At 37.9% G+C, this 24,749-nt stretch overlaps 1 protein-coding gene and 1 long non-coding RNA gene across 5 annotated transcripts in view; one reads left to right on the top strand and one right to left on the bottom strand.

The window, feature by feature from the left end:
• Positions 1-24,749, bottom strand: part of EXOC6B (exocyst complex component 6B) — a 722,047-nt gene that overhangs the window by 232,075 nt on the left and 465,223 nt on the right. For all 4 annotated transcript variants that reach the window (XM_070798075.1, XM_070798078.1, XM_070798076.1 and 1 more), the window contains one exon: positions 21,842-22,021. In XM_070798075.1, coding sequence (XP_070654176.1) covers positions 21,842-22,021 — 180 coding nt within the window. The remainder of the gene's footprint in view (positions 1-21,841; positions 22,022-24,749) is intronic.
• The window catches only part of LOC139185625 (uncharacterized), a 104,560-nt gene that overhangs the window by 62,023 nt on the left and 17,788 nt on the right, over positions 1-24,749 (top strand). The gene's annotated exons all lie outside the window — the stretch shown is intronic.

Here is a 24,749-nt window from a genome sequence, read left to right as displayed (position 1 = left end):
CTAAAAAAAAAAAAAATCATCAAACATCATGGAAATCTTTAAGTAAGAAAGAGCAAGTCCCTTTTCCTTCACTGCAGGGATTACTGATTTCAAACCTTTTACTTACCTTTATAAGTTTTTTCCTAACCAAAATACCCTGTGAATACACACACATTTTGGAAAAATGAGATCACACTAGACATGCTTATTTGTACCAAACTTAAAAAAAAATCTTAATGTGTATCTTGGACAAATTTTGACATATGAATGTGTCAAAATTTAAGTCCCTGCTGATTATTTCCATAGCATTGTAAAAACTGAATAACTGAAAAAGCTTAAAAAAAATTTTTAGAGATATACTGTTGCCTTTTGAAGAGGTGTCTTTAAAGTACTATATAAGAATGAGATTGCTAAATAAAAAAATAGAATTTCATTAGATGAAGTCAACTGACTTCATAATATGATAAGTCAAATTATATTCTAACCTATGGTATATCCGGCCCTATTTTGGTCACAACCTTCCCAAGACTGAGTTCTTTTTAACCTTTCCTTATATGATAGATGAAAAATCTCCCTGTTTTTACGTGTTTCTATAATTGAGAGTGCAAATAAGTTTACTTATTGTACTTTGTGCATTTTTTGTCATTTCAACATTTTTCTTCTAATTTTTCGTTACACTGTCACTATAAAAGACTCAAAATAATTAAGAATTTAATAGAGCAAAATGTGTAAGTCCTTCTTCACATATACTCACTAACAGCACGGAATACATTCTTCCAGTCTGGCTTTTATACATTTTCATACATTTGCACAAGCATATATATCTTTTCTTAAAACATAAAGTCATAATGTATCTATTGCTCGGCAACTTAAATTTTCAAATAGCAACTTATCACATCATTGCTTTATTTTAAAAGATTAAATATTAGTCTAATTGTTTACTACAGTACTTACTAGAATTTACTTTACAAGCCCCCTATTAATGAACAATTGGGTTCTTTTCAATTTTTCATACAACACTGTTATGATGAATATTTATATATATTGATCTTCATTTATGAGTATAACACGGAATTGCAGACTCTGAGTATGTACTTAAAAGTTTTGTTAGATACTGTTACATTGTGCTCCAAAAGAGCTTATCATCAAAAATATATGAAAGAGCTGGTTTTCTTGTATTTTATCTATCTTTATCATTTAAGCTAATCTGATAGGAAAAATATGTATTACTATGATTTTAAACTCTATTTTTCTGAAGTAAGGACTGAATCTCTTTTCATTTATTACCAGGCATTTAGTAAAATATCCATTCATATACTTTTCCTATTTTTCTATTAAGCTTATTCTTAATAATTTGTAAGATTTAATTATTAATCTTTGTTATATTATAAATATTTCCTCAGTCTTTATCTAGAATTATCTTTATTATGCAGTATCTTATATCGTACACAAATTTCAATTTTATGAGGCACTTTAAAATAATTTTGGTTCCCCTTCTAGGTCACTGTTCTCTTTTCTATTAGTACACATTACTGTTTTAGTTATTACTGCTTTACACTCTAGTAATTTCAAATCCCAAACCTTTCTGTCCAGGAACATTGTATTCCTGTTATTAATCTGGTTTTCTAGTGATCCCCTCATTAAACTTTCAAAGTTTCCTCCTATAAGTCTAACATACTTCTTGTCATGTATATTTATGACTTTTATTATTTTTCTGGCAGTTGTGAACGCAAACCAATTTCATTACATTTCATAATATGTTATAGGCACACAAAAGCTGAAGGATATGATTTATAATACTGCAGTCAGTCATTTTTATTAAACTCTCGTCAATTCCAGTCGGTCCACAATTGTTATCTTAAGACTGTTTTACATAATCACACTGTTTGCATACTGAAGCTTTCTCGCTTGGTTTCCAACAGTCCTACTGCTTTTTATTTTTCTTGTCTTACTGCATTGGTTTGGATCCCCTGAAAACACTGAACGGCAGTGGTGATAATAGTCTTTTTATTTCTTTGATCTGGCATAACGAGATTGATTCTAGTGTTTCACCATTAAACATGATGTTTCTTCCAAGTCTCTGATAGACAGCAGCTATTAAATTGACAAAAGTTTCAGTCTAATATTAGTTTGTTCAGCTTCTATTAGGAATGGCTATATATTCAATGTTAAATTTTTAATTTCATGTTAAAATATTATTCCTTTCATTACTATATGAATATACGGTTTTTCCCTTTTAATCTGCCTGGTAGTGTAATTTTTTATACTACACTATATACCTATTTTTTCTAGTTTTGAGCTTGTCTAACTTAACTTCTATTTTATATAATGCCTTGTAGGACATTTGGTATTGTCCAAAGTGTCTGTAACACATTTGGTTGATGCCAGAAGGTCTCTGAAATTTGGTCCTATCCAAAATGCCCATGGGCATGAAAAGTGATTTTGAATAGGACCAAATATTAAAACCTTTTGGCATGAACCTAATTTCTTATGAACATTTCGGACAGGAAAAAATGTCTGCTAACCATATAATGTTAATACTGCTATATATGCTGTTTGTCTTGGTGGTGGTGTTGAGTCACTAAGTTGTGTTTGATTCTTTGTGATCCCATGAACTGCAGCACACCAGGCTTCCCTGTCCTTCACTATCTCCAGGAGCTTGCTCAAACTCATGTCCATTGAGTCGGGGATGCCATCCAACCATCTCATCCTCTGCAGTCCCTTCTCCTCCTGCCCTCAATTTTTCCCACCATCAGGATCTTTTCCAGTGAGTTGGCTCTTCACATCAGGTGGTCAAAGTATTGGACCCCCAGCCTCAGCATCAGTCCTTCCAATGAACATTCAGGGTTGATTTCCTTTAGGATGGACTGGTTTGATTTCCTTGTTGTCTAAGGGACTCCCAAGAGTCTTCTCCAGCACCCCAGTTCAAACACATCAATTCTTCTGTGCTCAGCCTTCTTTATAGTCCAACTCTCACATCCATACATGGCTACTGGAAAAACCATAGCTTTGACTACATGGACCTTTGTCGGCAAAGTTATGTCTCTGTTTTTCAATAGGCTGTCTAAATTTGTCATAGCTTTTTTTCTAAGGAGCAATTCCATGGCTGCAGTCACTATTTGTAGTGATTTTGAAGCCCAAGAAAATCAAGTCTGCCACCATTTCCATTGTTTCTCCATCTATTTGCCATGAAGTAATGGGATTGGATGACATATCTGTGATTTTGAGTTTTAAGCCAGCTTTTTCAGTCTCCTTTCATCAAAAGGCTCATTCCTGTTTGCTTTTTGCCATTAGGGTGGTATCATCTGCATATCTGAGGTTGTTGATATTTCTCCTAGCACTCTTGATTGCTGATTGTGATTCATCCAGCCCAGCATTTTGCATGATGTATTCTGCACAGAAGTTAAATAAGCAGGTGACAATATATAGCCATGATGTACTCTTTTTGCAATTTTGAACCATTCTATTGTTTCACGTCCGGTTTTTACCATTGCCTCTTGACCTGCATATAGGTTTCTCAGGAGGAGGTAAGGTGTTCTGGTATTCCCATCTCTTGAAGAATTTTCCAGTTTGTTGTGATCCACACAGTCAAAGGCTTTGGTGCAGTCAATGAACTAGATGTTTTTCTGGAATTCTCTTGCTTTTTATATGGTCCAATGGATGTTGGCAACTTGATATCTGGTTCTTTTGCCTTTTCTAAATTCAGCTTGTACATCTGGAAGTTTTCAGTTCACATACTGTTGAAGCCTAGCTTGCAGGATTTTTGAGTATTACCTTGCTAGCATGTGAAATTAACATGATTGTACAGTACCTTGAACATTCTTTGGCATTGCCTTTCTTTGGGATTGGAAAGAAAACTGAATTTTTCCATTCCTATGGACACTGCTGAGTTTTCCATAGTTGCTGGCATATTGAGTGCAGCACTTTAAAAGCATCAACTTTTAGGACTGTAAATAGTTTAGCTTGAGTTCCATCACCTCCAATAGCTTTGTTTGTAGTAGTGATGCTTCCTAAGTCTCACTCGACTTCACATTCCAGGATGTCTGGCTCTAGGTGAGTGCCCACACCATAGTGGCTACCCAGGTCTTTAAGACCTTTAGTGTACATTTTTTCTGTGTATTCTTGCCACCTCTTCCTAATCTCTTCTGCTCTTAGCCTAGACTATTTCTCACACTTATTTTGCATTTTTCTATCTTGCCTAATTTGTTTATTCTTGTAAACAACACAAAGCCAAATTCTGACATAAAGTAAATTTGACAATCTCTAAGTTGAAAAGGAAATTGTACTAGTTTCACAGTTACTGTGATCTTTAATGTATTTGGACTTATTATTATTATCTTATTTTTCCTTTTCAATTCAGTAATGAAGGTTTTTAATATTTTATTTGGGCTTCTCAGGTGGTGCTAGTGGTAAAGAACCTCCTTGCCAATGCAGAAGACATAAGAGACGTGGGTTCAACCCCTGGGTCAGGAAGAGCCCCTGGAGGAGGGCATGGTAATCCATTCCGGCATTCTTGCCTGGAGAATCCCATGGACAGAGGAACCTGGCGAGCTATTGTCCATAGGCCGCAAAGAGTCAGACATGACTGAAGTGACTTAATACACACACACATACATACATAGTTGATTTATAATGTATTATTAGTTTCTGGTACACAGCAAAGTGATTCAGTTGTATATATACATATGTTCGTTCTTTTTAGATTCTTTTCTCATACAAGTAGGTTATCAGAATACATACGGTAGAGTTTCTTGTGCTATACAGAAGGTCCTTGCTGGTTACCTATATTATATACAGTAGCATGCATGTGTTCACCCCAAGTTCCTAATTCATTCCTCCCCCAAAGTTTCTCCTTTGGTAGTCCTAAGTTTGTTTTTGATATCTACAAGTCAGCTTCTGCTTTGGAAATAAGTTCTTCTGTATCTTTTCTTTAAATTGGATTCCACGTACAAGCTGTATCATATGATACTTGTCCTTCTCTGACAACTTACTTCACATGGTATGATAATCACTGCTGCTGCTGCTGCTGCTGCTAAGTCGCTTCAGTCGTGTCCGACTCTGTGAGACCCCATAGATGGCAGCCCACCAGGCTCCGATGTCCCTGGAATTCTCCAGGCAAGAACACTGAAGTGGGTTGCCATTTCCTTCTCCAATGCATGAAAGTGAAAAGTGAAAGTGAAGTCACTCAGTTGTGTCCGACTCCTAGCGACCCCATGGACTGCAGCCTTCCAGGCTCCTCCATCCACGGGATTTTCCAGGTAAGAGTACTGGAGTGGGGTGCCATTGCCTTCTAGGTCCATCCATTTGTGCTGAGAGGAATGTCCGTTTTTAAAAGATTTTAGAAGAATTTCAGGAACTTGCACGTAGAAAATAACTTCCTCTTAAAGATGACCCATCAAGTAACAGGTATCACTGTATTTTCAGACAAAGAAACTAAGGCGGGTTAAGAGAGATCTTGTCCAAGGTCATATAAATTAACATTAACAGCAGACAGAGAAAACTAATTCAAGATTCCCTCCTCTGGGTCTGATACTTGAGACAGTATTTCCTCTCTCTCAAGCATTTATGAAAGATAATTATCAGAACAACAAGGATAAACTCTCAAAAGTATGTTCTTATGCTGAGCATGCAAAATGAGTAGCTATGCATGCAAGTGTAAATTATACAACTGGAGGCTGAAAAAATACTTGTCTGTTTACCTCATTTGTTAATTAAAGAGACACAGCAACATTTTAGAAGTCTAACTGTGGAAAATCTTATTATTACTGATTTGTGGGTGTCTCATGAAGAGTTAGGAGGTACCCACAAATCATCCCCAGGTTGCTCAGTGGTAAAGAATCCGCCTGCCAATTCAGGGGACTCAAGAGAGGTGGGTTTGATCCCTGGGTCAACAAAAATCCCATGGAGTAGGAAAAGGCAACCCACTCCAGTATTCTCCCTGGAAAATTCCATGGGCTGAGGAGTCCATGGCATCACAGTCAGACCCGACTGAACACACACACGATACAATACATGTGAAAAGAGGTAAGCTATCTTGGTCATCAAAATTTCAATGAGAAAATAGTTGCAAATTTCAATAATTTTCCCCTGATCATTCACCATCTAATAAATCTAATCCAGGACATCATCTCCCCTCCCCACCGCACACACAGTCAGTCACTGACACACCCTTTAGCTTTGTTGCTATTGTGGTGATAAAACATCTTTGAGAACTAAGAAAAATTGGGGATTTCAAAGTGTAAAAGAACAAGATAGTCTTTGCTTTTTTTCTTTACAGTTCTTTCCATATCCATATTTCATATCATTCAATCCCTCTTTGACATAGAGTCACTCTTATCAGGGAATTTTTTAAATGAAAAGAAGTATTTATATTTATGAAAAGACAGGTAACCCTGGTACTTTCTCAGAAATACCTAGCTCCTTCCTCTCTCATTGTTCACTAATAACGCACTACAGTGAATCTCAGACACAGCTATTTTTGCTAATACATTTTACTAAAATAAAGTTCCACGAAGAAGTTATCTAGCATGCTGGGAACATGAACATAAGTGTGGAGTGATCGCTGTGAAAAATTAAAACAAGGGGCAGTTTTATAAAGTCATACTAATTTTATTTTATCGAATACAAAGTTGGTCAATATGACTAAGTTTTTAAAGTATGGCTTCAGAAAGACATCTCTATATTAGACAAGACAAAAATAGGGCAATTATGAAAGTGATATTGACGATTCAGGACTCTGAACTACCTGAGTTCAATTATTAGTGGTAAGTGGTAAGGTGATTATGAACGGTAGGATCAACTGAATCTACACTGAGAGGTTACTGTATAATATTTAGGAAGCAATGGCACCTCAGAATAAACAAAAATGAAAAAAATACCCTCAATTAAATACTTACAATATAATCCTATAACAAAGATTACAACTCCACAAGTGGAAAAAGTGTGTACCTGTAGTTAGACAAACATGAATTTAATTCAAAGTACTACTTCTAAATGGCCTGGACATTGAAGTAAGTATGGTATTGACATATGATAGTTACTGTATATATAGAACCACTGTATTATATGGCATGTATGAACAATAACACTTGGTATAAGTTGTTTGTTACATTTTAAAAACAGAAAATAAAAAGAAATTTGAACACTGAGAACACCTGTACAGCATGGTTTTGACTAGAAGTATAGTATTTTGGGGGCTTCCCCAGTAGTTCAGTTCGTAAAGAATCTGCCTGCAATGCAGGAGGCCCTGGTTCGATTCCTGGGTCAGGAAGATCCCCTGGAGAAGGTACAGGCTACCCACTCCAGAATTCTTTGGGTTCCCTGATGGCTCAGACCATAAGGAATCCACCTGCAATGTGGGAGACCTGCATTTGATCCCTAGGTTGAGAAGATCCTCTGGAGGAGGACATGGCAACCCACTTTGGGATTCTTGCCTGGAGAATCCCCATGGACAGAGGAGCCTGGTGGGCTACAGTCCATGGGAGTCACAAAGAGTCGGACACGACTTGGCCACTAAGAACAGCATGCTGCTGCTGCTGCTGCTGCTGCTAAGTCACTTCAGTAGTGTCCGACTCTGTGCGACCCCACAGATGGCAGCCCACCAGGCTCCCCCATCCCTGAGATTGTCCAGGCAAGAACACTGGAGTGGGTTGCCATTTCCTTCTCCAATGCATGTAAGTGAGAAGTGAAAGTGAAGTCGCTCAGTCACGTCCGACTCTTAGCGACCCCATGGATTTCAGCTTACCAGGCTCCTCTGTCCATGGGTTTTTCCAGGCAAGAGTACTGGAGTGGGGTGCCATTGCCTTCTCCTGGCATACTGCATTTTTACCTTATGATACTCCAAAATCTCAGTCAAAGCATTGTACAATACTGGGGGAGACATAATGACCAAAATACTGCTGGCCACTTTCCTACTGAAATATGAAACACATTTAAAAATAATGTTTCATTAATAAAAATATTTTAATATGAATTATCAAAAAATAATCTTGAGATAGAGAATAATAATATACTGAGATAGATTCTAAACATGACCTTCCACCAACCCAGGATTATAAACGTTTCATGATTTCATGACGGGAAAAAAAAAACTTTTAATACAGATAAACAAAAGGGAAAAGTCACAGACTATACAGAGTACAGTTAAACTAGAGAGTAATTTAATTCTAGTTTTTTATTACACATTAATATCAATGTATTTTATAACACATTAGTATCTATGAATAATGAATAATGTCCCTATAATTATATTAATAAAAATGAGATCATATTCTTACAGTTTTTTGTTTGTATTTTGGGTGTTTTTTTGGTCATCCTATAAGGCTAATAAAATCTTAGTTCCCTGAATAGAGATTGAAACTGGGCCCCTGCAAGGACAGTACCAAGTACTAACAACCAGACTGCAGGGATGTCCTTTCTTTTATGGTTATAGTCTTCTTTATCTAAGAATAAAAGAGTAATCTGGAGTTAAAATAAAAAACATCATTGGACTTCACCTTCTCTCCAACCAGTTTAAAAAGTAATCTCAATTTTCAAATTAAGAGACAAATAACATATTTTTAAATAAGTAAATATCATTTACATTAATTTAGTGAATCACTGACATCACATTATGTGAATATATAATAATTTATTTAGCTAGTACATCTGTTACTAGATTTTTAATTTATTTCCAACTTTTTACTATACAAAGTGAGTGAAGTCACTCAGTCGTGTCCAACTCTTTGTGACCCCAGGGACTATAAACCACCAGGCTCCTCTGTCGGTGGGATTTTTCAGGCAATAATACTGGAGAGGGTTGCCATTTCCTTCTCTAGGAGATCTTCCCAACCCAGGTCTCCTGCATTGTAGGCAGACACTTTACCTTCTGAGCCACCCGGGAAGTAATGCAATGGTGAACATATTTATATCTTAATTTTATAATACATCCATGGTTATTTCATTAACTTTCTTTTTGTTGTTGTTCAGTCACTAAGTCATTTTTCACGTTGTGACTCCATGGACTACAACACGCAGGTTCCTCTGTCCTCCACCATCTCCCTGAGTTTGCTCAAATTCAGGTCCATTGAGTCATTTATACTATCTAACCATTTCATCATCTGCTGCCCCCTTCTGCTTTTGTCATCAAATTTTCCCAGCATCAGGGTCTTTTCCAATGAGTCAGCTCATCTTATCAGATGACCAAAGTATTGGAGCTTCAGCTTCAGCATCAGTCCTTGCAATGAATATTTATTCTTGATTTCCTTTCCCTTGCAGTCCAAGGACTCTCAAGCGTCTTCTCCAGCACCACAATTCGAAAACATCAATTCTTTGGCACTCAGCCTTCTTTAGAGTCCAATTCTCATATTCATATATAATTTGTTGGAAAAACCTTACCTTTGACTATATAAAAACCTTACCTGTGTCAGCAAACTGATATCTCTGCTTTTTAATATTCTGTCTAGGTTTGTCATAGCTTTTCTTCCAAGGAGCAAGCATCTTTTAATTTCATGGCTGCTGTCATCATCCACAGTGATTTTGAAGCCCAAGAAAATAAAATCTGCTATTGCTCCCACTTTTTTCCCTTCTATTTGCTATGAAGTGATGGGATCGGATGCCATGATCTTAGTTTTTTGAATGTTGAGTTTTAAGCCAGCATTTTAACTCTCCTCTTTCACCTTTATCAAGAGGCTCCTTAGTTCCTCCTCAATTTCTGCCATTAGAGTGGTATCATCTATACATCTCAGTTCAGTTCAGTTCAGTTCAGTCGCTCAGTCATGTCCGACTCTTTGCGACCCCATGAATCGCAGCACGCCAGGCCTCCCTGTCCATCACCAACTCCCGGAGTTCACTCAGACTCACGTCCATCGAGTCGGTGATGCCATCCAGCCATCTCATCCTCTGTCGTCCCCTTCTCCTCCTGCCCCCAATCCCTCCCAGCATCAGAGTCTTATACATCTCAGGTTGTTAATATTTCTCCCAGCAATCTCAATTCCAGCTGGTGATTCATCCAGCCTGGCATTTGCATGATGTACTCTGTATATAAGTTAAATAAGCAGGCTTACAATATATAGCCTTGTCATACTACTTTCCAATTTTGAACCCAGTCCATTGTTGCATGTCCAGTTCAAACTGTTGCTTTTTGACCTGCATACAGGGTTCTCAGGAAGAAAGTAAGGTGGTCTGGTATACCCATCTCTTTAAGAATTTTCCATAGTTTTTTGTAATCCACACAGTCAAAGGCTTTTGCAAAGTCAATGAAGCAAAAGTAGATGTTTTCTTGGAATTCCCTTGCTTTTACCATTATTCAGCAAATGTTGGCAATTTGATCTTTGGTTCCTCTGCCTTTTATATAATACAGCTATACAATACAGCTTATACATCCAGAAGTTCTCAGTTCATGTACTTATGAAGTCTAGCTTGAAGGATTTTCAGCATAACTTTGCTAGCATGTAAAATCAGTGTAACTGTATGCTAGTTTGGACTTTATTTGGTATTGCTCTTCTTTGGGATTGGAATGAAAACTAACTTTTTCCAGTCCTGTGGCCACCACAGAATTTTCCAAACTTGCTGGCATACTGAATGCAGCACTTTAACAGCATCATCTTTTAGGATTTTAAATAGCTCAGCTGGAATTTCATCACTGCAGGTAGCTTTGTTCATAGTAACGCTTCCTAAGGCCCATTTGACTTCATACTCCAGGATGTCTGATTCTAGGTGAGTGACCACACCATCGTGGTTATCCCAGTCATTAAGACCTTTTTTGTATAGCTCTTTTGTGTATTCTTGCCATCTCTTCTTAATCTCTTCTGTTTCTGTTAGGTCCTTACCATTTCAGTCCTTTATTATGCCCATTCTTTCCTGAAAAGCGTCCTTGATATCTCCAATTTCCTTGAAGAAATCTCTAGTCTTTCCCATTATACTGTTTTCCTCTATTCCTTTGCATTGTTCCTTTAAGAAGGCCTTTTTTATCTCTCCTTGTTATTCTCTGGAACTCTGCACTCAGTTGGGTATATCTTTCCCTTTCTCTCTTGCCTTTTGCTTCTCTTCTTTCCTTAGGTATTTTCAAAGCCTCCTTGGACAACCACTTTGCCTTCTTGCATCTCTTTTTCTGTGGGACAGCTTTGGTCACTGCCTCCTTTACAATGTTATGAACCTCCATCCATAGTTTCTCAGGCACTCTGCCTACCAAATCTAATCCCTTGAACCTATTAATCACCTCCATTATACAATCATTAGGGATTTGATTTAGGTGATACCTGAATGGTTAGTGGTTTTCCCTACTTTCTTCTATTTAAGCCTAAATTTTGCAATAAGAAGCTCCTGATGTGAATAACAGTCAGCTGAAGTTCTTGTTTTTGCTGACTGTATAGAGCCTTTCCAAGGCTTCCCACATGTCACTAGCAGTAAAGAACGTGCCTGTCAATACAGGAGATGAAAGAGACTTGGCTTCAATCCTTGGGTCTGAAAGATTCCCTTAAGGAGGGCATGGCAACCGACTCCAGTATTCTTGCCTGGGAATCCCATAGACAGAGGAGCCTGACAGGTTACAGTCCATAGGGTAGCACAGAGTCAGACACGACTAAAGCAACTTAGCACGCACACAAGCATGCATAGAGCTTCTCCAGATTTGGCTGCAAAGAAAAGAATCAATCTAATTTCAATATTGACCATCTGGTGATGTCCAGGTGTAGAGTCATTTTTTGGGCTGTTGGACAACAGTGTTTGCTATGACCAATGTGTTCTTTTGACAACATTCTGCTAGTCTTTGCCCCGCTTCATTTTGCATGCCAAGGCCAAACTGGCCTGTTATTCCAGGTATCTCCTGAGTTCCTATTTGCATTCCAACCCCCTATGATAAAAAGGACATCTTTTTTTGGTGTTAGTTCTATAAGGTATTGTAGGTTTTTATAGAACAGGTCAACATTAGCTTTTTAAGCATCAGTGGTGGGGGCATAGACTTGGATTACTGAGATGTTGACTGGTTTGCCTTGAAAATGAACTAAGATCATTCTGTAATTTTTGAGGTTGCACCCAAATACTGCATTTCAGACTCTTTAGTTGACTATGAGGGCTTCTCCATTTCTTCTAAAGCATTCTTGCCCACAGTTGTAGATATAATGGTCATGTGAATTAAATTTGCCCATTCTTGTCCATTTTATTAATAATTCACTGATTCCTAAGATGTCAGTGTTCAATCTTGCCATCTCCTGTTTGACCATGTGCCATTTACCTTGATTCATGGACCTAACATTCCAGGTTGCTATGCAATATTTTTCCTTACAGAATCAGACTTTACTTTCACCACCAGACACAACCACAACTGAATGTCATTTCTGCTTTGTCCCAGCCACCTCATTCTTTCTGGAGCTATTAGTAATTGCCCTCAGCTCTTCCCCGGGGATTCCCTGGTGGCTCAGATAGTAAAGAATCCACCTGCAATGCACAAGATCTGAGTTCAATCCCTGATTGGGAAGAAACCCTAGAGAAGGGAATGGCTACCCACTGTGGTATTCTTGCCTGGAGAATTCCATGGTCAGAGGAGCCTGCTGGGCTACAGTTCATGAGATCACAAAGAGTCAGACACGACTGAGCAACTAACACTTTCCTTCACTTTTCTTTCTTCCCCAGTAGCATACTGGACACCTTCCAACATCTTCCAGTGTCATCTTTTTGCCTTTTCATACTGTTCATAGGGTTTTCCAGGCAAGAATACTGGAGTGGATTGCTATTTCCTCCTCCAGTGGACCACGATTTGTCAGAACTCTTCACTATGACCCATCCATCTTAGGTGGTCCTGCATGGCATGGTTCATAGCTTCACTGAGTTACACAAATCACTTCATCACATCAAGGCTATAAGCCATGAAGGAAATTTCATTAAGTTCAGTTCAGTTCAGTCGCTCAGTTGTGTCCGACTCTTTGGGACCCCATGAATCGCAGCACGCCAGGCCTCCCTGTCCATCACCAACTCCTGGAGTTCACTGAGACTCATGTCCATCGAGTCAGTGATGCCATCCAGCCATCTCATCCTCTGTCATCCCCTTCTCCTCCTGCCCCCAGTTCCTCCCAGCATCAGAGTCTTCTCCAATGAGTCAACTCTTCGCATGAGGTAGCCAAAGTATTGGAGTTTCAGCTTTAGCATCATTCCTTCCAAAGAAATCCCAGGACTGATCTCCTTTAGGATGGACTGGTTGGATCTCCTTGCAGTCCAAGGGACTCTCAAGAGTCTTCTCCAACACCACAGTTCAAAAGCATCAATTCTTCAGTGCTCAGCCTTCTTCACAGTCCAACTCTCACATCCATACATGACTACTGGAAAAACCATAGCCTTGACTAGATGAACTTTTGCTGGCAAAGTAATGTCTCTGCTTTTGAATATGCTGTCTAGGTTGGTTATAACTTTTCTTCCAAGGAGTAATTGTCTTTTAATTTCATGGCTGCAGTCACCATCTGCAGTGATTTTGGAGCCCCCCAAAATAAAGTCTTACACTGTTTCCACTGTCTCCCCATCTATTTCCCATGAAGTGATGGGACCAGATGCCATGATCTTTGTTTTCTGAATGTTGAGTTTTAAGCCAACTTTTTCACTCTCCACTTTTACTTTCATCAAGAGGCTTTTTAGTTTGTCTTCACTTTCTGCCATAAGGGTGGTGTCATCTGCATATCTGAGGTTATTGAGATTTCTCCTGGCAATCTTGATTCCAGCTTGTGCGTCTTCCAGCCCCGTGTTTCTCATGATGTACTCTGCATATAAATTAAATAAGCAGGGTGACAATATACAGCCTTGACGTACTCCTTTTCCTATTTGGAACCAGTCTGTTGTTCCATGTCCAGTTCTACCTGTTGCTTTCTGACCTGTATACAAATTTCTCAAGAGCCAGGTCAGGTGCTCTGGTATTCCCATCTCTTGAAGAATTTTCCACAGTTTATTGTGATCCACACAGTCAAAGGCTTTGGCATAGTCAATAAAGCAGAAATAGATGTTTTTCTGGAACTCTCTTGCTTTCTCGATGATCTAGCAGATGTTGGCAATTTGATCTCTGGTTCCTCTGCCTTTTCTAAAACCAGCTTGAACATTAAGTTAGATTAAGTTCATTAAGTTAGATTTCTATAAATGGGATTTCAGCATAATAGGTACACAAATTTTAAAACATTTATAAGAGACACTGAAAAATTAAGTACTAAGAAGACTATACCAATTTACACACCTACCACCAAAGTATCAGAATACATAGTTCCTGAAATACTAATCACAAATACTGAAGGCTGTCATTTCTTATTTACGTTTGGCAAATTTATAGGCAAAAATACCCCACAATGTTTATATATATGTCATTATTAGAATTACATGCTTTATTCATGTTATTATTAGTCTTTGATTTTTCTCCTCTTCTGATTGCCTTAATACAACTTTTGCAAATTTTTCTTCAAGTTGTATCTTCCTCTGATTAAAATTGAAAGAATGTGTTATATTGTTATACATTATAGATATTAACCTTTGGGAATATTTACTATAAATGTTTTTACTGATAATCTTACATTCTATTTTCTAACTAATACCTTTTAGGAACATTATAAATAATTTTCTGTAGTCAAATTATTAACCTTTTCCTTAATGATTTCAGTCTTTGGTGTCATCCTTATGAGAGTAAGTCACTTTCAGATTATAGATATATTTGCTAATATTTTTATTGGTTTTCCCATAGTTTCTTTCTTTTTAAAAATATGAACATGCATTTGATCTAGAATTCATTTTGATATATGAGGTATAGACTTAATATTCTTTTTACCCAACAAGCAGACAGCATTGGTAACAGCAATTGCTAAATGCCATTTTTATCACATAGTAAGAAAGTGAAGTCGCTCAGTTATGTCCGACTCTTTGCGACCCCATGGACTGTAGCCTATCAGGCTCCTCCATCCATGGGATTCTCCAGGCACAAGTGCTAGAGTGGATGGCCATTTCCTTCTCCAGGGGATCTTCCTGATCCAGGAATCGGACCCGGGTCTCCCACATTGCAGGCAGACGCTTTACTGTCTGAGCCTCCAGGGAAGCCCGTATATTCTTTGAAATATTTATAGATATTTTCTTTAACTATCCCTTTATTCTATCAGTCCAGTCCTGTGTAGAAGGGATATTAATTATTTTCATTAATAATAACATTTCTATATTCAAAGGTACTACACTCATTAATTTTCTTTTCTATATTTTTTTTTGCCAAGTGTTATCCATTTTTGTCTCTGAATGAACTGTAGAATTATTTTGTTAAGATAACCCACCACCATCAAATTTACTTCGGATTCACTGCAGTTAGATTAATTTTGGAAAAACTACTATTCTCATCCTTGTTGTTCTGTCACTCAGTCGTGTCCACTCTTTGCGACCCCATAGACTGCAGCATGCCATGTTTCCCTGTCCTTCACCATATGCAAGAGTTTGCTTAAACTCATGTCCATTGAGTCAGGGATGCCATGCAGCCATCTCGTCCTCTGTAGTCTCCTTCTCCTCCTGCCTTCAATCTTTCCCAGCATTAAGGTCTTTTCAACGAGTTGGCTCTTCACATAGGTGGCCAAAGTACTGGAGCTTCAGCTTCAGCATCAGTCCTTCCAATGAATATTCAGCATTAATTTCCTTTAGGATTGACAGGTTTGATTTCCTCGCAGTCCAAGGGACTCTCAGAAGTCTTTTCCAACACCACAGTTTGAAAGCATCACTTCTTCAGCACTCAGCCTTCTTTATGGTCCAACTCTCACATCCACACATGACTACTGGAAAAACCATAGCTTTGACTATATGGACCTTTTGTCGGCAAAATGATGTCTCTGCTTTTTAATACGCTGTCTAGGTTCATCATAGCTTTTCTTCCATGGAGTAAGTGTCTTTTTTGTTTTTTTAATTGTATTTTATTTTAAAACTTTACAATATTGTATTAGTTTTGCCAAATATCGAAATGAATCCACCACAGGTATACCTGTGTTCCCCATCCTGAACCCTCCTCCCTCCTCCCTCCCCATACCCTCCCTCTGGGTCAGTCACTGTCTGCAGTGATTTTGGAGCCCAAGAAAATAAAGTCTCTCACTGTTTCCATTGCTTCCCCATCTATTTGCCATGAAGTGATGAAACCAGATGCCACAATCCTTATTTTCTCATCCTAGAACCCTGCACATATCTGATCATAATAAAGTATCTTTTAAATTATTCTGTGACATGTTTTCCACAATGATGCTATACATGACTTGTTAAAATATACTCACAGAGACCTTATATAATATGCATCAATGGCAAATAGGATACTTTTAGGACAATATTTTCCATGAAGGTATTGCAAAGGTAAGAGAAGATGACCTGTTTTCTAAGTGTACTCTGTAACCAAAAGTTTTATTGGTCCTAATTATTTTTCAGTTGATTTTCTAGAGTTTTCAACCACACAATACTAACATAAGGATAATGATAAGATACATGGCTCATTGTAATATTTGAAATTTACTTCTCTTTTACCTTATTTTATAGAGCATCTAAAGTAATGGTGAGATGTCTTCACCATTCTTCTGATGTTGATGCAAATAAATATTCCTAGTGTTCCACTGTTAAATCTTTGGTTGCTGCTAAATTTCATATAGATGCTCTTTATCATGCTACTGAAATATAATATTTCTTGTATTTAAAACTTTTTAAAAAAATTTGAAAAGCAGGCTGGACGTTATATAATATCTTTTTAGAATTACATAAAGATGATCATATACTTTATCTCCTTCACCTAGTATTATAATAAATTATATTATTAGATTTTTAAATATCAAACTATCTCTGCATTTCTAGAGTAAATCCTACATACTAATGCTAAATTATTTTCTTGAAACATTCTGGAATAGATTTGCTAAATTTTTTTATTTATAATTGTGAGATTAATTTATAGTTTTGTCTTTTGGGCTACTTTCTCTGACTTTGGTATCAAGATAAAATGGCCTAGTTTTTTATAGGTAGTGCTTCCACCAAAAATTAGGAAAGGTAATTTAAAAATTTGGAGAAAACCAGAAGGCAAGGAAGTAATGAAAACGTAAGGGAATAAAATTGCAAAGAGGGCAGACCTGTTAAAGGTGAGCTGAGGATCTCAAGTTGTCCCTGGAGGCATTTGACAAACCTAGGAGTAGTAACAGACTGAAAATCTGGGTTAGGTCCAGGCAGAAAGCAACTGCCCTGGAGGAAAAAAAAAAAAAAGAATCACTGAATTTTTGTTGCTTCCATGGGGCTGAAGTGCCAAAATTAGAGATCTCAGGGCCAGTTTTCTCAAGACATTTTCTGAATTCTAAAGCTATACAGCCGAGGAAAATAATAGTCTAAGCCAAAACCTTTCAAAAGCAAAGTAAGCTTTCCTGCAGTTTCACAATGTTTCAGAAAAAACAACTCACTAGTGGGAGTGTTCATAAGAATCACAGGTGGCAACTTGAAAGCTCTTGAGGGATTAATGAATTGATATCGACAGTCTCCAATCACAGTTTTTACTGTTAGCAATTGCTGATCTGAGTAAGACACCTACTCAAGATATTAGCCAAATTTTAAGACTGTAAAAAGCAGGAAGCTGAAGAGCTAAGTTTATATGAAAAGTGGAAATTTCCACAGTCCTCTTGGTACTGAAGAGACAATAATGTGCCAGGCTCTCATTAAAAGCTCTGAAGAACCACATCCTAGCAACAAATGTAAACCAAAGGTACAATACAACTGCAACCCAAGCTCAATCCAGACCAGTTCATAATTGGATTAAGGTGATGAGGTTCAAACCACAAACCACCCACTCATTTTAACTACTTAGTATGGGAAAGGACGAAACAATTCTGGTGGCAGAAGATATTACCTGGAACACCTATTAAAACATATTTTAAAAACAATGTCTACCATATACCAAAAAGTGATAGGACGAGATAGGACCATATGACTGAGAACAGCAACATCAACAATAAAACTCAGAAACAAATCTAACCAATATGTAGGTGAATTATATGTAGGCATTAATAAACATGTTTAAAACAACTGCAGAGGAGCAGGATCAAGATAGTGGATTAAGAGGACATGGAGCTCATATCCCCCCATGAACATACCAAAAAGACATCTACAAGTCTAAAAATTCTCACTGAAAACAAACTGGAAACTGACAGAAGACAGCTAGCATGAAAAAGGTTGGAAGAAAAATACACAAGTAATCAGGAAGGATGTGTTCCTGGGAGGTGACTCAGAGTAAAAGGGGGAATACACAGGTGGACACCTGCCCAGGGGAGTGAGCAGTGAGAGCCATAAATTAGATGCCCAAGTCTGGGGTCCTATGCAGGAGAGATAAGCTTTCTTGGCTGGTTTGAGGGCCACTGGCACTACTAGGAGGGCAGTGGGAAGTCTGCACTCCACTCATGAGGAGCACATTCATACCCCAAGACAGGGTGGAAAGAGGTATACTCCAGAGGCTGCCAGGTTTCCCACAACCACCTCAGTGTGTGACTCAGCCCAAGCTGAGCCAGTGCACCATGGCTATTCACATCTCAGCAGGGTATTAAATCTGGGGTGGTCATGACCAGGGAGAAAACTCGATCTTGGGAGGCAGAAGCAATCTGGTCTTTTGGGGGAGCCTGAGGGGTCGGGGGATGGGGTCATTGTTGATGCTTACTCAAGCAGAACATCACAAGCAACCCAGATCTCTCATGGTAGCACTCAAGCATAGCTCACCTCCTGACACACACTGAGAATCAACATAGGCAACAACACTATAATGTGGTTCCCGACAAGAGAGGGGGAGCTGGGACAGAGGGCAGTGATCAGCTGTGAGAGACAAAGAGGACTTGGACCTGTGGCTGAGTCAGAGCAGAGTAAGGGAAAAAATGTGGGATCCCATACAGGCAGCACATAAGAGGGGCTTAAGCCTCTGCCTCTAATCAACACAAGCCAAGAGCCCCCAAGGACCCAACTTACTTCAGCAGTTCCCACCACTCAGGTAAGGCTCCCAGTGTGGAAAAAATGGGAAACACATAGTTAAAGGGACAGAGCTGGCCCAGGCCAGGTGCTCAGGACTTCTGTTCCAGGAATTTGGAATCAGACCCCACCCCCATAGAGTGTTGATGCCCACTGAGCAGAGGGCAAGTCCCATTTCACACCCGGAACAGACCCTGGCTCCTCCCTCTGGAGCCCCACTCTCTACCAAGCTGATGCTATCAGCACAACCTGAGGAAAGCTATCACTGTGACTTGTTTCCTGTCAAATGCAGCTCTCACACCAAAGGCACAGGGCACACATCGGGTTGTTGCCACATAGAACACCCCTTCAAGATCACAACAGGTAACTGTTTCACCTAAACTCATAGAAACAGATAAGTTAAGCAAAATGTAATGGCAGAAGAACCATTATCAATTGAAAGAACAAGAAAACACACCTGAAAAAATAATAAAACATAAATAATTCATCTGATAAAGAATTCAAACCACTGGTTATAAAAAACGTTAATTGAATTAGGGGAAAGACTATATCTACAAAGTGATAATTTTAATAAAAAAACTAGAAACTATTTAAAAAGACCCAATAATAAAAGAGGAATTCAATAGTTGAAATTAAAAACACACTAGGAAAAATGAAAAGCAAACTAATTGATACAGAGGAACATGTAAGTGATCTGGTAAAATAGAGGAAATCGCCCAATCTGAACAGTTAAAAAAAAAAAAAAGAGCAAATTGTAAAAATTCAAAACAGTCTGAGAGTTCTCTGGTATATATTACTAAAGAAAAGTCAGCAAAACCACAAGGGAAGATACAAAGGGAAGAAAAAATGAACAGCGAACTATAAGAACAATCAGAAAACAAGCGACAAGATGGCAGTAACTATATACCTACCAATAATTGCTTTAAATATCAGTGGACAAATGCTCCAATTAAAAGATATAGGGTGACAGATTAAATGAAAAGAAAAGACCCTTCTACATGCTGCTTAAGAGATTCACTTCAAAGTAAGATACACATATAGGAAGAATGTGAGGAAATGAAAATGGTATTTCATGCAAAGAGAAACAATAAGAAACCCAAGGTAACGATACTTGCTTCAGATGAAATAGACTTTAAAACAAAGGCTATAACAAAACACCAAGAGGGGTATTATTCCACGATAAGGGGATCGATACAAGACAAGGATATTATATGCATTAATATGCACACCGCAAGGGTACCTAAATATTTACAGACACGAAGGGAGAAATTGACAATAATACCATAACAAAAGAGGACTTCACATCTCACTTGGGCTTCCCTTGTGGCTCAGTGGCAAAGAATCTGCCTGCAAATGCAGGAGACATGAGTTTGATCCCTGGGTCTGGAAGATCCTCTGGAGAAGGAAATGGCAACCCACGCTAGTATTCTTGCCTGGGAAATCTCATGGACAGAGGAGCCTGGCAGACTATAGCCCATAGGGCTGCAACAACACCACCTCACTTACATCAGTGAACACACCATCTAGACAGAAAATTTATCATGTAACAGTAGTCTTAACTAACACACTTGAACAGTTAAAAGCTATTGACAGGACATTTCATCCAAAAGTACCACAATATACATTCCTTCCAAGTATAGACGAAACATTCCCCAGGTCAGATCACATGCTAGGCCACAAAATAAGTCAGAACAAATTTAAGGAGATAGATATTATATCAGGCATCTTCCCCCATTACAACTGTATAAAGTTAGAAATCAATTACAGGAAGAAAAATGGGAAAAGCACAAATGTGAAGACTAAACTACATCTTACTAAAAAACCAACTAATTGAATAAGAAATCAAAGAGGAAATCAGAAAACCAGTTCTGATAAAGGAAAATGGAAACACAAAACTCCAAAAATCTATGGCATGCAGAAGGCAGTATTTAAGAGGGAAGTGTACAGCAGTGCAGGCCTTTCTCAAGAAATAAGTAAAACCTCAAACAAAGTACCTAACCCACCACTGTTTTAAAAATTAGAAAAAGATGAACAAAGTCCAGTCATCAGAAGGAAGGAAATAATAAAGATTAGAGAGAAAATGAATAAAACAGAGATCAATAAACAATAGGGAATCAATAAACCAGAGGGAAAGAGGGAGGGGCAAGACAGGAGAAAGGGGTGAAGAGACACAAACTACTGTGTATCAAACAGATAGGCAACAAGGATATACATACAGCACATGGAATTATAGCCATTATCTTACAGTCTGTAAAAACACTGAAACACTATGCTGTAAACTTGAAACCAATATAATGTAACTTTTCTTCTGGCTATGCTGTGAGAAATGTGGGATCTTTAGTTCCCCAGTGAGGGGTCAAACTCGTGCCCCCTGTATTGGGAGCAAGGAATCTTAATCTCTGGACCACCAAGGAAGTTCCTAATATAATACTGCAAATAAATTATACTTTAATTTTTAAAAGACTGTGATACATATGCTTAAGAAAATAGAGAAAAGATAGACAAATAGAAAAATCTTGGAGAATTTTACCAGAGAATTTGAGGATACTAAAAAAAAAATTAAATCAACATTATAGAATTAAAAGATACATATAGAAAATTCTAACTCCTAATTTTCTATTTTACTTCCACCAAGGCATCCATCATGTGTTGTACTAATTACCTTGAAGTTAGTAGGGATATATAAGCAGACATAATATTAGGAATCATTTCCAGAATAAACAAAATGCAAATGTCAATGAAAAAAAGAAGTCTTAGAATAAGATGGAAGAAGTCTGTAAATATTGTTAAGGGATAATTATAATGTGAGATTTTATACCCATTGCTTCCTGGCTAGTTACAGCAGAAACAAACATCTTTCACCAACCTAGATTTTAAGAAATCCTTTTTCTATATGACGGAGAAAATACAAGCAATTGTCACTTACAGGAAGGTGCGTGAATACAGCAAAGGTGCTACGTAGAAAGGCAATGAGGTCCACTAGATAGTCACTAGCTTTGCTGCCCAAATCTCCTGTCATCCAGTCATAGTCAGCCAGCTGTAGAAACTGGTCAATCTTCTGGTTTAAGTTGGTATAAATCTCTTCTTCAGCTGCATGTCTGGCATCCTGTGATATATGAAATTTTAATAATCATTCAGAATTGCATTACAAACAAAGCAGAAATTTCTGCTTGGAAACATCTCAAACTGAGTAACATAATTGAGAATATCAAGTAATATTACAGTCTCCATTAATTTTTCTTTTTTCCAAAAGCTCAGTAGAATCTTTTCAATTTATGTCTGCAAAACAAGCTATTATTTAGATTTACCAAATAAGAAACTGCCTTCACTACTCTCAGCTATCTGCATCCTTTTTACTTTCTTATCCATCAAACTATACTCAACTATCTATCAAACAAACTATCAAAACCATACTCATTCTCAGGATCCTGTTCTCTTCTGGGATTCCAAGAACCTCTCTCCTGACAATACCAACCTCTCTTAAAATTGCTAGTCTCTTCACTTTCCTTATTGTAGGTTTCCTGAAGTTCCAAATTTAATGCTCTTTGTTTCCACTAGTTACCATCCAAGCTTTCTAGATTCTTTATAATGAAGTTTCTCCAAAAATGGGCACATATTTATAAAAATTAACAATTTCAGGCTAATTAACAATAGTCCTGAAAAGTACTTAAACAATAACAAAAAATGTTCCTAAATCAAGCAAGTTTGAGAAACCCTATTTAAAAGAGTTGTGATGTACAGTGGCATATAAAAGGTGCTAAGAAGTGTCATGGGACTAAGGCTCCAAGAAAAACATTTTTAGGGCAAAGCAGTCTAAACTGAAACGCTAACAATCCATCAACATGGATTGGTCCAGGGTAATTCGCCAGGCTACCATATCTAATATTCATTTTTCAGGCTGATCTTACTTGACCATCCTCTGTTAAACATTCTCTGCTATAACCCTGTTCCTTTTTGGCTTTCAGGATATAGTTTTTCTTTTACTTTTCTGGCCTCTAATCCTCTCACTTTTGCTGAGTGATTTCATCACCTCCTATGCCTTTCACTCACTATCTCTGTCCAAGCCCATTCTTGTTAAAGACACATATAACTGATTGTTTCCTGCATTATGGTTCACAGAAACTTTAAATATTATTCCAAGTCCAGGACTAGAATAATTATAATCCAACTGCAAGGAGATCCAATCAGTCCATCTTAAAGGAGATAAGTCCTGAGTGTTCATTGGTAGGACTGATGTTGAAGCTGAAACTCCAGTACTTTGGCCACATGATGCGAAGAGCTAACTCACTGGAAAAGACCCTGATGCTGAGAAAGATAGAGGGCAGGAGGAGAAGGGGACAACAGAGGATGAGATGGTTGGATGGTATCACCGACTCGATGGACATGGGTTTGGGTGACTCCGGGAGTTGGTGATGGACAGGGAGGCCTGGCGTGCTGAGATTCATGGGGTCGCAAAGAGTCGGACACGACTGAGTGACTAAACTGAACCACTCTTCATCTGTTCATTTCAGTTCAAGGCAGAGATCTAAGCAACATATTAGATTCCATTGATTCCTCCATAGTCAGTCACTATGTCCTATAAATTCTAACCTCCAAATTTTATGCTAACTCATAACCTCTTCTCCATTTTCACCTTTTTAATACCTGCATAATTTTGCAAGGTATTTACATACTCTAATATAGGCACTGACTATGTTTACTTATATGAACAGTTTCAAGAACATTTCTCTGATTACTTGCTTAATTACTTGCTTGTATGATAATCTAATGTTGTCCTTGAATTCCCATTTTACTAAATATTCTTTTAATAAGCATTATTTTCTAGAAAATCTGGCTTGAAGAAAATTTGAGCAGAAAGCACAGAGCATTCGCAGATGCTGCATCCCTGTCTCCCTCCTACTGTTTCCCCAATTAAAAAACCCATGAGTGAGTGTGGAACATTTATTACGACAGATGAACCAATAACAATATTTTATTATTAAATAAAGTCTATAGTTTGCACCAGATTTTATTATTCATGTTGTACAGTTCCATGGGTACTTATAAATGGGTAATGCCATGTATTCACCATTACAGTCAGAATCATATGGAAGAGTTTTCTTGCCCTAAAAATCCACTCTGCTCTAACTATCCCTACCTTGCTTATCCCCCAAATCTTGGAAATAATTGATCATTTTACTTTCTCTAAAATTTTAACTTTCTTGAGTGTCTTATACTGATAATCATGTATGTAGCTTTTCAAATTGCCTTAATTCACTTAGCAATGTGCAGTTAATTTTCCTCCAGGTCTTCTGTGGCTTGATAGTTCACTCCTTTTCATCACTGAATAATATTCCATTGTCAGGATGCATCACAGTTTTTCTACTCATTCACCTACTGAAGGACACCTTGGTAGTCTTCAAATGCAGGCAATTATTAGCAATGCTGCTGTGGCCACTCATGTGTAAGTTTTTGTGTGGATTAAGACTTCAATTCACCCCTTACCAAGGAACATGATTGATCAATTGCATAGGAAGACTATTTCTGTTTAGCCTTGTAAGAAACTGACAAACTGTCTTCCAAATAACATTACCATTTTGCATTACCAGAGGATGAGATGGCTGGATGGCATCACCAACTCAATGGACATGAGTCTGAGCAAGCTCTGGGAGTTGGTGATGGACAGGGAAGCCTGGCGTGCTGCAGTCCATGGGGTTGCAAAGAGTCGGACACGGCTGAGCAACTGAACTGAACTTTGCATTACCACCAGCAATGAATGAGAAAGTTGCTATTGCTCCAGAAATTGTTGTTACTATTTTGGGTTTTAGTCATTTTAAGAACTATACAATGGTATC

Source organism: Bos indicus, chromosome 11 (assembly GCF_029378745.1).
Source record: "Bos indicus isolate NIAB-ARS_2022 breed Sahiwal x Tharparkar chromosome 11, NIAB-ARS_B.indTharparkar_mat_pri_1.0, whole genome shotgun sequence".
NCBI lineage: Eukaryota > Metazoa > Chordata > Mammalia > Artiodactyla > Bovidae > Bos > Bos indicus.
The sequence above is the reverse complement of the archived record's forward strand: the minus strand, read 5'-3'. Positions and strand labels throughout refer to the sequence as shown.